Genomic DNA, 13,652 nt, shown 5'->3' with positions numbered 1-13,652 from the left:
AACGAAATAATTTGAATATATCAACAAAGTTGAAATGGTAAATTGGCCACCGTTACGATTATAAAAGCTGACGTTTCGAGCGTGAGCCCTTCGTCGGAGCGAATAGGGGAATTGTGGGTTGTGTGTGCTTTTAAAGGCAGAAAAAGGAGCTACGTGATTGGTGGGAACACGGCAACGAGAAAAACAGGAATAAATTAGTTGCCATGTTCCCACCAATCACGTAGCTCCTTTTTCTGCCTTTAAAAGCACACACAACCCGCTATTACTCAAGTTAGACGACCGCTGACACGATAAAATCATACTGCGGAAGAGGGTCACAAAGTCTACGTGGGAATTCGCGACCCCCTTACGTACGGGGAGGCTAAAGCAACCGTTTAATTTTTTTTTCATTCGTTCGGTTCAGTTTTAAATTACTACTCTGGTAATTAAGTAAAAAGAAATCAATTTTTTCCTCAAGAGAGGTAACTGCATCGAACATTTCTCCGCCGAGTTTCTTGATGGCGAGGAGTGGCAACAACAACACTTTCCAGTCTCTTTTCTGAAAAAAAGAAAAAAAAAAAAGAGAAAAAAAAACAAACAGAAACATTAAGAAATTTGATAAAGCTATTGATAGTACACTCTCAAGCGAGAGGGCAGAGTTTTTCACGTTATCCACCGTCTGTAAAAGCAGACGTTGTTGTACACGGTAACTTGTATGTGACTTTAAAATCTCCCCTACCGTCACAATTTCCTAATCGTAAACTGCGCGATAATCTTATAGTGTTCTTATAGACAAACTGCGCGATAATCTTATAGTCTTCTTACAGACAAGATGGCGGCTGGACGTGTGAAATTTGTACTTATCATCTCAGTATGGTTTCTCGCTCTTTCGTACGTTTTTGAGCTTGGTAAACAGTACTAGTGCAACTTACACGTAAGAAAAATCAAGGTGCCTTTTGATGGAAATAGTATTACGCCATGGATTAAAGGGAGTACTTTGTACCGAAATTGGTTGACGATAAGACGTTCTGGTAACTACTTGAAGTCGAGAGTGAATTACTACGGCGACTGCTCAGCTACTTTTAACTTAGAGCTACTTCGCCTCTGTGGTTATATAAGCACTAATCCAGGGCCTCTGTCTACAAAAAAATGTTCTAAGTGTGACCGTGTGCAGGTTGAAAAATTGCTTAAAGAAGTTAATGTGAGCAAGTCGAGTGGTCACGACATGATACCTCCGCGACTAATCAAAGCATCGGCAGCTGTGATAGCTGAGCCCATTGCTCATATGCTTAATGCCCCAATTGCTCAAGGTTGCTACGCGAGTGTATAGAAAATGGGGCAGGTGACACCGCTGTTTAAGAAGGGTGATGAATTTAAAAAAGAAAACGGCTAGAGGCCTGTCACAGTCCTACCTGTACTCAACAATATATATGAGAGGCTGCTAATAGCACAGCTGGGAGACTTTTATCAAGCGATTCTGTCGGATTCCATTAGCTCTTACAGAAAGTTCTACAGTTGCGAGACGGCGCTGCTAAAGTTAATTGAGGACTGGAGGGCTATGCTCGATAAAGGGGAATTAGTTACGGTAGTCTCAATTGATCTTTCTAAGGCTTTCGATGTTTCGATGTTAGCAAAACTCAAAGCTTATGGTGTGGGAGAGAGAAGTTTAGCACTCTTGAAGGATTATTTTTCGGGGAGACAGGAGAGAGTCAAGATTGGGGACACCTTTTCCAGTTGGAAAGATGTTAAAAGAGGAGTTCCGCAAGGAAGTGTTTTGGGGCCTGTGTTTTTGAATATATTCATCAGCGACTTGTTTTACTCGGTTACGCAAGGTAAATTTCAAGCATATGCGGACGATTATCTGTTATACTCTTCTGATGTCGACCCAGTAGCTCTAGAGAACTGTATTTGTCGGGAAGTGAGAATTGCAAATAAGTGGTAGCGCAGCGATGGAATGATTGTAAATGAGAATAAACACCAGGCTATAGTCTTGGGAAAAACAGGCCACTCCTTCTCTTTTCCATTAAAAGATTCTTTGGATATATTTGGAATAAATATTGGCAATAGGTTGCGTTTTGATAGTTATATATCAACTATTTGTAAGAAGATAAATGGCCAGTTCAATGTAATTGTAAGACTTCGTAAACTTATCTCTAAAGATACTCTACTGAGATTGTATAAGGCTTTTATTATGCCACATTTTAACTATTGTTCGTCTGTATGGCACTTTTGTGGTGCGCGTAGTACTGAGAAGATAGATACTTTAAACATGCAAATTCTTAGAGTTATCTTGCAGGATTATGATTCTCCCTATGACTCTCTATTTAGCAAAGTTAACTCTAAATCTCTGTGTAAAAGACGCATTCAGACTTTCTTAATTATATTGTACAGGAGCTTGTTTTTTAACTGCTATCCAGGCTATCTAAGGAATATGTTTAGTTTTCGGTCTGTATCCTATAATCTACGCGGAAATTATATTTTGTCTCTACCGTCTACAAAAACTTCTACTTATGGTCTTCACTCCTTTTCATATATGGCTTCAAAACTATGGAACTCTCTTCCGGACTCTTTTAGAACGTCTGACTTTTCTGATTTCAAGCGCAAGATTCTACAGTATGACTCTTTCTTACAGTTAAATTTTAGAATGTTACAATTTTACATTTTACATTTTAGTAGTATTTGGAATTATACTTGTAACTCGAAGATACTAGCTTATCCTTTAGCTACTCCAATTTGAGATTAAATAAAGTATATGTATGTATGTATGTATGTATGTATGTATGTATCTTGGAAGCACGCGATTATTACCCCCCTCCCCAAAGTGGATGTTCCTAAAGCACATGGTGATTATCGTGACATTAATATTACTCCGGTTATAGCAAGGGTTTTTGAGAAAATTGACGGAGCACCTTTCCATGCTCGCAAGACCATTAAAAGTCACCTCAGTACCTTACAGTTCGCAGAAAAGGTGGGAACTGTACCAATGCTCTCCTGTCAATTCAACATGGGATCAACAGCTACCTGGAGAACCCGGATGATAAAGCAGTTCGCCTATTTGCGATCAGTGGACTTCAGCAAAGCCGTCGACCCCGTGAATCATGATTTTCTCGTGGCTAATATATTAACAAAAGCTCAGCTCCCACTGAATCAATCCATACATTACCAATTGGTATTTGAATTTTTTAAAGGATAGAAAACATAGGACAAAGGGTATGTTGCAACAACTCTGAGCGCGACTGGAAACCGGTTAACAAAGGGAAAACTCAAGGTAGCTTAAGCGGTCCTTACCTTTTGAACATATTTCCCAATGATCTTATCATCACTTTAGGTATAATCATGTCGCGCTATTTAAGCACGCTGATGATTTAACAATTATTGCTCTCTTATGGAAGGAGGTACACCACTCCGATCAGTTAGTGTTACAGTTTTTAGATGGGTTGAATACAAATGAAATGTTTTGCAATCCAAGCAAATGTAAAGGGTTGACGATCAAATATAGAGGTAACCGCAATCTCTACTCACCTATCGGGATGATACCAAGCTGTAAAGAAGTAGAAATTTTAGGGGTCACCTTCTAATGCTATAGCAAATTTTCAGTGCACGCGAAGAAAAAATTTATTAAAGCTAACAAATCCCTACATGTCCTCAGAACGCTGCGAAAAGAGGCGTGCAATAATCAGAAATGATCTCCTCCTTAATTAATACAATAGTTCTACCTAATTACGCACCATCTGTCTATGCCACGTCCAAGTCCGATCTTACACCAGAACAATATTAAAGTTTCTTAGACCGCTGTTTTAAAAGGAAATTCACGTCTAAGTCTGTAAGTGTTTACAATCTCTTAGAGAGGCATAACCGTAAAAATTTTCATAAAAGTTTCTAATGCTTAAGGCATCCACTTTTACAAACCGTCCAGTTACAAACTTTAGAAAGGAACTTGTTGTCTAACCCTTCGATTAACATTATGCGTTTTAAAAACTCATTTGTTAAAAAACCGTTTAGTTTTTAAATATGAATTAGCTATGTGATATAGTAGACTTTTATTCTTACGTTTTACCATTTAAAATTTTTTACACTTACTTGTAACATGAAATATGTATTTTTGTATTTTGGTGAATAAAGACTTTAGTATTACATGTATTTTGATTCCTTATCCAGGATAAAAAAGCTCTGTAAAGTGTGCCAAAAGCCTGCCACAATCGTGCATTGTTTCCTGATGTGGGAATTTTCTTACTTCAAACATGAAGAAGTATTCGGACAAGGCAATGTTTCTTTTTAAAAGCGATGTTTATTAAGCAACTCAAAGGTTTAATTTTCCGCACTCCCGCACACTATGAATAATTCAATTTTAAGCGCAAACTGCATCTAATTATAGTACGAACAAAGAACGTTCCATCCAGAGAATAACCGTAATAAGGGTGCTAATGCGCCTTACTTTCGTTAACTCTGGCAAACTTCCACATGTCTTGAAAAAAATTATATTAAATGTGACATATAGAGCCTTCCTAAAATATGGGATCCAGGCCATCAAAGGTTCGGAAGTCTTCGATCAAAAGCGAAAATCCTTCACCGCGCTCGGACAAGGAAAATCACGACAAGAATGTACCTGATGAAGAATCCACGACTTTAGAAAGACAAACCACTCATTCTAAAACACAACTGAAACAACCGGTGTGCCAAGGTAGGAAACTATGTAGCACACCTTTTTCTTCATCCATTCGAAATCCTTACGGATTATACAGTTTATGTTTTTACGTTTTTCACATCCGACCTAGCTTTCATTAAGTGTACTTCATTTTGATTTAATCTGGCTGTACATTTAAGCCTTTGGTATAAATTCTCCAAAATATTCCATGTCAGTCTTTTGTATAGTTTCCCTAATCAGGTATTGATTCAGCAGCTCAATTTTCGTCCACGTCGATCCTTTACCCTCTTTTTGTTCTCAGTGCTTCAATTAACGTAAATATTACAATGTTTAAAATTGTAAATTGAAACGTTATGAAAGGAAAAAATTGCCGTCCTTGCAAATTGGCGTTTTTCTTATAAAAGCTGTTAAATAAAAGTATTTAATTTTGCAGAGAATTGTACAGCTTTGTGCTTATCAACACTAATACTTTAAGACTTAACTTGACGAAGTAAACTGAGCGTTATGTAAATTTCAGTCTTCGAACTTCACTGATCTTCTTTCGATATTTGACTTTCTGGTCACGCTTACTTCGAAGGTCCAGTCAACGATTGTTGAAATATATTGTTGTGTTGCAGTAGTCGTTCTGTGTATTCATGTAGCAAACGAAAAACGTGACTTCATCACGTGAGGAGAACTATGTCGTGGCACGAACCAATTACTGGGGCTCTTGGTAGTGACCTCTCTGCACGCAATTTGTACTTTTCTTTCTATATAAAAGATCTCTAATACGGAGAATATACTTTTGCTATTTTTACAACTAATAAATCCTTAAATCAATCAACTGCAAAGGAAGAATTAATCTTTTTTTTTCTTTATACAGTGCTTTCGTATTTTGCTGCATTTAATTGTTATCATAATCCGACACTGGCAGATCAGTTATGCCAATCATGATCCAATTATAGTTTGACAGAATATAATCTATTTAATAATTCAATTCTCTTAGATACGACGTTGGCTTACAACTTTCTCTGTGATCAGTGTGCTGGAAAACCTGTTTTCACTGCAAGGAGGAGTTGCTTTTTGATGTAATTTTAGGACTCTACAATCCTTTATTTGATGTTAAATTTCTGGGTTTTCCAAATATTACTCATAAGGCTATAATCAGTACTGAATAGTGTCTATGTGGCTCAATAACAGTGCATCGGAGCGCGGAATCCGAAGGTCCGAGGTTCGCTTCCTCATGAAGACTAATCTTTTTCTTTTTCCCACGTTCATGATGAGACGAAAAACATTTTTCCCTAATTCTTTACCAAGCTGAAAATTTACCATCTTTCTTATTCTATTAACAACTCTAAAAATAGTTCCTCTCTTGAACGTGGTTCGGTATACGGTAAGAAAATAGAAGCGAGGGAAGAGTGTCGGGCGAAATGTATACGGTACTGTGATAAATCTGGTGCACTGAAAATCGGTGACATTGCTGGGGGAGGGAGTGGGGTGAAATCACTGTTGCTTAAAGTGACATTTCCACACATGTTTCCTCGCCAAACAGTTCAGCATGCAGCTTACAAACTATTTCTCATAGCGGCAGTTGTTAGTGAGTTTGCACAGCAATCTACCAGGCATTCAAAACGGACAGTGGCCAACTCGAAAGCTATCATTGCTACTTTGGTCACTGTGCACATTTTACTTTTGATCATTGATGTAATTTACTGTTTTTTTTATATATTCTGACTTTTATAATTTGTAGTAACCTCTTGAAATAGTGCGAATATAAAGTTTTCTTTCGGCTTTCCTTTCCACCTTTAGCAACTGCGTTAAAAAGAGAAATGGGGGGAATAGTGAGGGAATTTTTGTTCTGTTCGCCAAATAGTCCCTTTCAACAGTTCTTTCACGTAAAGAGGTCTGTGTCTCACCTTAACAATTTAATATTTAATATACATCATGGAGGACAATCACGACCAACGTTTATATAAACTGGAGCAGAAGATAATCAAAGACTGTGTATGCTTATTTTGGTCCTCATTAGTTCCTAATTTCTTCAGAATGATTCCTTTTTTTGTTACAAGTTCTACTAGCATTGTTGATGTTAGCGAAAAAAAAAAGAAAAGACATTTGAAAGCATTTATTGCATGTCGTTCTTTAAGACAATAACCATGAACTCTCCTCTGATACTACTGAATATCATGTTTGCAACTGAGATGTGCTCGGGATCTACAAGCTGCTGATTTCAAAATCTTCTTCATTCTCAGTTGTACTTGGGCTGTGTGTCTTACTGACGATCCAAATTTCGTTATGGCGGTTAGAAAACTCCATGGGGCTGTTGTAACCAGCAGTATAGAACGTATCGGTCGAGAAATCACCATCCAAGTGATCCCTTTTCAGTGACTTCACCAAAGCTTCGTAGTTATTTTTTACCATCCTGATGTTGGAATAACCACCGTAGACTTTAACATACGCGCAGAAGGGCTGCACGACTGACAGATGGACATCATCATCGGTCGGGGCAGGAGCGTCTTCTTGGTGCTTGAATGGGATGAAAAAACTCATGGTGAAGTTCCTCTTGCAGAAGGTGTTAGATCCTGGGTCCGCCAACTGCATGCTGTTAGTCACTGGTACCGTCATCTTGATTTTCATTTCTTCTTCGTTGCTGCCTTGGATGTAACTGAAAAGTTTCCAAAAGGCAGCTGTGCTGGCTTCTTTGGAAGCTTTGCCTGGTAATTACAAAAGATGACGATGAGTTATCATCTAAAGACACAGTTGTAATCATTAAGGAAGCTGAGGACTTCGCAACTTGACGTGCGCACTGAAAAATGAAAACCGCAAAGCAGGGGGGAGGAGTACTTAAAATTTCAATTTTGTTTTCACTTGCAGTTTTCTCAGGGCGTATGTTTCACTTTACTAGAAGCATTGAAGTTGCGCATTAATTCTTGTTTCGTTCGAGACTAATAATGAATTCTATACGAGGATAAAGTACGAAGAGAACCCAAAGTAAGGAGGTGGATCTGGAAACGGTTACAGAAAGTTGCATCTTTAGAAAAATCCAAAAACTTCGTTTAGAGCAGTCAATAATTCTTGCACGAGGAGTTTCGAATTTTTGCGAAGTTTTGCTTGTTGCCTAATAAAGTATTGACAGAAGAGGCTTTGGGAGACCAATCCATGAAAAATTCCTCCAATTCCAGTCCCCCCTCCCTTATCACAATTTGAATTCCACAGAGTTCTCGTTTTCGTCTGAGCCAGTTTTATCCACAACTTCGAGCCGTTTGGGTTAAGTGCTGCTTTCAGTGTTATTTTGATAGCTTAAATGATTCTGCTTTACCTTCTACAGTAGTTGACACCCATTTATAAGGCTTTGAATAGCAGCGCAACGTATAATCTGAGGCATTGATCTTCATTTCATAGAATCGAGGGCAGTCGTACGTCTTTTTACTGAATGAAGATGTGCATGTCGACGAAACTGGTCCCCCGAATCCGGGAATCTTGGACAAAATTGTTTTCACGATATCAGCAATTAGGTCGAATCCATTTGAAAAACGTTTGCCGCCAAATATGCTACCAAGATTTAAACCCTTAGTCTCAGTCGAGACTAGGAGTAACACAAGAACTGGGAGAATCAGCTTAATCTGCAATTAAGACACGTATAATAGTCAAAAGATTATGTAGATATCAATGCTCTTGTTTCCGTACGTGTTAGATTACACCTCTAATTGCCAAACAAAGCGCCATTGAGCAGGGGCGCTGCAAGATGGCCAGCTTGCGCAGTTGTTTTTCTCGCGAGATATTTCAGGAGGCGGTTTTCAGGAAGCTGCGAAAACGAGCGCCATTGAAGGAAAGGATGTCATAGTAAAGATGTCTAGAAAATATCTACACTGTTGCAGAACCTTAAGTCGAAACTCGAACGGCAAAATTTATTTCCAAAAAACGCGGAGTCAAATCCGCAGAATAAACCTTTCGTAAAAAAATTTTCATGCTGGACAGTATATAGCAGTAAACCGTTAAAAGCAACCAGCAAAGGAGATCTGGCTTAACTTTTGCCTCACTCCTCATGCCCGGTCTCGTTACTTCAGGTTCAAAAAGAAAAAAATGCAACACTCAATATAGGATATCTTTGACATGCTTAAAAATGTTTTTCCCAGTGATTGTTTGAATAACCTCGAGATAAGTATAATATGCTTTTAATAGAGGGCCATCACTTAAGATTACGTAACTGAAACACTGTAAATCTTGCACAGCTATAAACGATGTAGATATAGAATTCTCGTAAACCATTTGTTATAAAAGGATTTTAATTACTGCAAACACGTCCAAACATCAGACACAAGATCATTCCTTCAACTTGCAGATTTTAGGCAGCGTTTTCAGAATAGGATGCTTATCATCAAACTTTCAAATGCACGGTGACGGCCGCAAAAAGAGATTCGTTGGTGCAAGATGTACATCATTTTGTTCAGCCCAGCCGGTTTAGCTGCATATCTAACTCATTATTGACGACGTTTGTTATGCAAATCAATTACGTAACTGATTACGCATTCAACTTCGATTTTCTTTTAAAGACATCCATACTTTCGGAACATTCGACATCATAATGAACAACAATAAAATGATGAAATACAGATACTCTTTAGTGAAGATAATACCGTAGACCCTTACCATAGTCGCCATGCTTGTTCACCTCAACACTTGTTTGTGCCTCAGGACGTTTTGACATAAATGGGTGAGTTCGTGTTCTTTATAGCTAACGTCACGTGCCATCGGCCTAAAACGATTGTTATACACGTGCATGCTAAGTCATCCCATGTCCGTCTCAGATAACATGTCTCATGCTTTAGCTACACAATAACCCATTCATCGGCACACAGTTGAAACCTTCAGTGTAACATAAGAGGCACTTATACAACGGAAGTTACATAATGTGTGAGTTGCATAACACTACAGAGGAGGTTTTGCTTTCTATTGTTACGTAATACAACGCGATATCCTAGCCTGGAAGAAGAAAAAAAAAAAACGGCTATGACACGTAGCTCCAAGTTGTTTTTGAGATCGTTTGATATAGTCATCTGTGAAAACAAGCTGGCAGGTTTGCCAGAGTAAACATGGCTTCCTTTTGGGGAGGAGGATGGGGGTAACTCGCGCAATTAATAGTAAGGCATACACCTCATTGAAATGAAGGAATAAATGATACGTCATTCCTTTGTCTCCAAGTCAATTTGCCTTCCTCGCCTCGTTTTAGGCTAAAGATTCTTTCGAATTCTGAGAATAAGATCGAGGCAAATAGGGCCATAAAAAGCAGTCAGTAAAATAACGTAAAAACCGTCGCTATTTGGGAGTGTGCGCTCCTAAACACACACCACGACCTTTTTCAGAAGGCCTTTGTCCCGAGCCCGTTTATCGAAAGCCCTAGGAACTTAATGGTTTCAATTCCTGTCAACCTTTTTGTTTTGAATTTCGGAGCCATCGCCGATCTGTCGATCCTGGATGAAAACATGATCCGGTAAAAATCAACTTTTCGGCGGGAGCAATAATGAGCTTGGCTTTCGAGAAATTGGGTGGCTCTCTGGACTTTGTACTTTGCTGCCATCCACTATGTTTTGTACATGATGTAGAGTCTCCAACTTAGTTATTTATCTATTTAGTTATTACGATCTAATAACTACTGGCTGGTATACAAAAGTAAAAAAAAAAAAAAAAATTAAAAAATACAAATAAATGATAAAAACAACAGGCCATATGGAAGATCTGTGAATTAACGAGTCTTTGACCTCATGTAGAAACAGACCATCAAAAAGGTAATTAAGTAAGGCTGTGACAATAATAAAAAAAAAACCCCATCATTCCGCCCTTAAATAAGACTGTGACACTAAAAAAATTCTGGCTTTCCACCTAAATAATTTTTTTTTTTTAGTTTCAAAGCGAGTGTCCATAGGTAGTACATTATCATCTATCAACAAAATAGTGATTGAGCTTTGCATCATTACAGAAGTCAAGAATTAAGTAAAATTCATACAAAACTAACCTTTTATAATGATTTGTTTTGATTTCTTTTCTTTCATTGGAGAGTACCGAGTATTTGCTTCGGAACCTCAATACCGGTTTTCCTTAAGATGGCAGTCTGCAACAAAAAGAAGAGGCCTTACGCAACGGGGTAGAGTTGGGTGACATCCTAACGAGCGCCGGACCAGCTTAGCCAGAAGATCTGTAAAACTGCAAGGAAGATCATGATCAATGCACAACGGGAACCACGCTAGCCAAGTGTGGAGAAATTTATGCCTCAAGCTACTTTATTATAAATTCCAAAGACAAGTACAATCCAAACACCAAATGATTTTTATTTCAACCATTGATCTTCGCATTTTGACCTTTGAGATCGCAAACACGCTGGACAGAAGTTGGAACAAATTAGTAACCAGGCCGCCCCTCGCAAAACTTCAATAAGCCATCTACCGTAGATTCATGAATCGTTCTCATCAACTATCATGAGAAATGTCGAGCTCAAAATCTGATTTTTAACTATCTATTTTTATGGTCCGCCAGATTACGATGAAGCTCGTTCGCATATATAATGAAACAAGAAAAAGAAACAAAAGAAGGAAAGGAAAAATTGGAAAATAATGAAGAAAAAAAATCTCAATTTCCACAAACTGTGTTGTAATTTCCTGCCCACCTGGGAAACCTTGCTGACTGCTTTACGTATTAAAAAATATGGCCGACAATAAACTCTAAACTGGGAACTAATTAAGCTATGTGACCTGACAGTTATATCACGCAATGTTTACTCTTCGGACAGATTGCGTGACAAATCACGTATAAAAAGAACCTACGTCTTCTATTCCACCCACACATTTACGTAAATGCAGATGTCAGCAGTTTGTTTTGTTCAAAAATAAAGCATGATGTTCCAGTAGTTTTTCGTCATTTCAAACCGACGTTTTGCCGTGAAAAATACGCATCGATCCTTGTCAAAAGTAGCTGCACCTGCAGTTGATGTGAGTCATTGCTTTTACCCATAATGCAATAGAGTACAAAATGGCTGAGTATCGAAACATGGCGAACATCTTTTAATATTATTGTTTTTCTTGCTCTTCTGGATCACAGAGATGCCCCTGTTTAAGTCGAGAAAAGTGAGCAAAGACGAATCAAAAAAACGAGTGGAAAGATGCATGGTTGTGGTAAGTTTAACGTAGATTAGTGTCACAGAAATGTTTATTTTGATTTCGTTGGAGGCCGAACTTGTTATTTCCTTTTTGTGTATGATCGTCAATTAGCCAAGGAACAGTACACACTACGGTTGTCATCCCTTGATGTATAATATTTTAGTGGTTAGGTAACTCGTAGGCCTATTTAAAGTGTGTGAGAAGACTCGAAAGTGGGGACGAATCTGTCAAATAGTTGAAATTATTCAAGTGGCCATAACCGTATGTCTGACTAACAATCAAATGTGTTGTGGGGTTGCTTCCTCTGAAGCAGCGAGTAAAAAAGAAAACCCGCCACAATTGCATAGATGTCTCAAGTCTTCGTTTTTTGTGATGCTTTTTCTTTCGCTCCAGCCTTGATTATTCTACTTATAAGCAAGATTTCAATGCTGTTCTCATGCTCAAAGTTTGTCTATAATTATATGCCGATACTTTTGACAAGAATGCAAATAATTTGTTGAACAATGATCATGGCCGTCAGAGGTCTTGATAAGCAATAAGTTCTGGGAGAAGATTTGGCTAACCAACCAAAAGTATCAATCAAATTGATTGGAATTTGAGGATACCGCAAACCACAAAGGGAAGGCAATGCCATCTTAGTTGTTCCAACAAAATACTGAAAGAGAGATCTGTAGGACGGAAACTATTTTTTTGCGAGCCAAACAAAATTTTATGCCTCCACAGAGCATTCAAAGACTAGCTAGCAGGATCAATAAGGTCCAGAGAATCTTTAGTTATGAAAGAGAAAGAACAGGTCCAGTCCGGTTCAGAAAAGAGCAGGGGTTTAAGTATGGACATCATCATTCGTGATTTGTACCTCACAATTAAGATACCCTCCAGTTAACTTTAAAATTTTTTAAAGACTAGCTAACAAGATCAATAAGGTCCAGAGAATCTTTAGTTGTAAAAGAGATAGAACAGGTCCATTCAAGGTCAGAAAAGGGCAGGGGTTTAAGTATGGACACCATCATTCGTGATTTGTACCTCACAATTAAGATACCCTCCAGTTAACATTAAAATTGTACAAATACCTTACACATAAAATACTATGTACCCTAGTAATGAAGATCTTAGATAGCCAAACTTTCGAAAATCGAGGCTTGAAAAAAAAAATGGTGAATTTTAACCTTGACCTGTCAGTATTCAATTAATGTGTGATAATTAAGTGAAGAATGAAGACAACTAATTAATAAGTCTCCAACAAGTATTCCAAACCCTTGTGATCCACTACAAAGGATACTGAACTACAGGGAACACACAGTGAAGAAGGCATATCCCCCAAAATGGGTTTAAATTGTGTTGTACAGATCTGTATAACCCTACATGTATGATTGATCTTCATTGAAAAAGGGGAACACTTTGATTGGAATTAAGGACTGTGCAATCAATAGGTTAAGGAGACTGCAATTAAATATTGTTGAGAACAATGTTAACAATTATATAGCTCACACTTCTTTTTGTTAAATACTTGAACACGTAGTTTGTTAAGGACTGGCTAAGCATTGATCACTTATAAATTTGTTTAAGAATGTAGATTCCCCAAGGTTATAAATGTCCGGTTACAAGTTGTTTGTGATCACTCATTCAGACTGTAATTGAGAATGTTACCAAGTGGAACATTTATCTGGGTTAAGTTTGTAATTTAAGTTAGTAAAAACAAATTTTTCATTTGACCCGTGTTGTTTGTTGGTTGAAAAACACAATCCACTGGATAGATTCAGTCTATCTGGTGGATAGTGCATTGATCTTACCATCGCTTATCCACTGATTCTGAATAGCGATGGCTATCTGTTATATAGCAAATATCCATCCTTTAGACAATTGAACCCAGGTGACCTAAATACTAGTTTCTCTTATCA

At 37.9% G+C, this 13,652-nt stretch overlaps 2 protein-coding genes across 5 annotated transcripts in view; one reads left to right on the top strand and one right to left on the bottom strand.

The window, feature by feature from the left end:
• Positions 1–6,515: 6,515 nt before the first annotated feature.
• On the bottom strand, positions 6,516–9,377 carry LOC111346891 (heme-binding protein 2). Its single transcript, XM_022954150.2, has 3 exons — positions 9,254–9,377; positions 7,923–8,226; positions 6,516–7,317 (listed from the first exon to the last, which is right to left on the bottom strand). Exons 1-3 carry the CDS (start codon positions 9,263–9,265, stop codon positions 6,818–6,820), a joined length of 816 nt encoding a protein of 271 aa, XP_022809885.2. The 5' UTR covers positions 9,266–9,377; the 3' UTR covers positions 6,516–6,817.
• A 2,073-nt stretch (positions 9,378–11,450) lies between these two features.
• The window catches only part of LOC111346888 (E3 ubiquitin-protein ligase LRSAM1), a 28,338-nt gene continuing 26,136 nt past the window's right edge, over positions 11,451–13,652 (top strand). For 2 of the 4 annotated variants that reach the window (XM_088758156.1, XM_088758155.1), the window contains exons 1-2: positions 11,451–11,586; positions 11,696–11,769. In XM_088758156.1, coding sequence (XP_088614282.1) covers positions 11,698–11,769 — 72 coding nt within the window. In that variant the 5' untranslated portion in view covers positions 11,451–11,586; positions 11,696–11,697. Of the gene's footprint in view, positions 11,587–11,607; positions 11,770–13,652 lie in introns of those variants that run through there. The other 2 variants (XM_088758153.1, XM_088758154.1) reach the window with 2 other exon arrangements.

The sequence above is a fragment of the Stylophora pistillata genome, chromosome 4 (genome assembly GCF_964205215.1).
Source record: "Stylophora pistillata chromosome 4, jaStyPist1.2, whole genome shotgun sequence".
Classification (NCBI taxonomy): Eukaryota; Metazoa; Cnidaria; class Anthozoa; order Scleractinia; family Pocilloporidae; genus Stylophora; species Stylophora pistillata.
The sequence above is the reverse complement of the archived record's forward strand: the minus strand, read 5'-3'. Positions and strand labels throughout refer to the sequence as shown.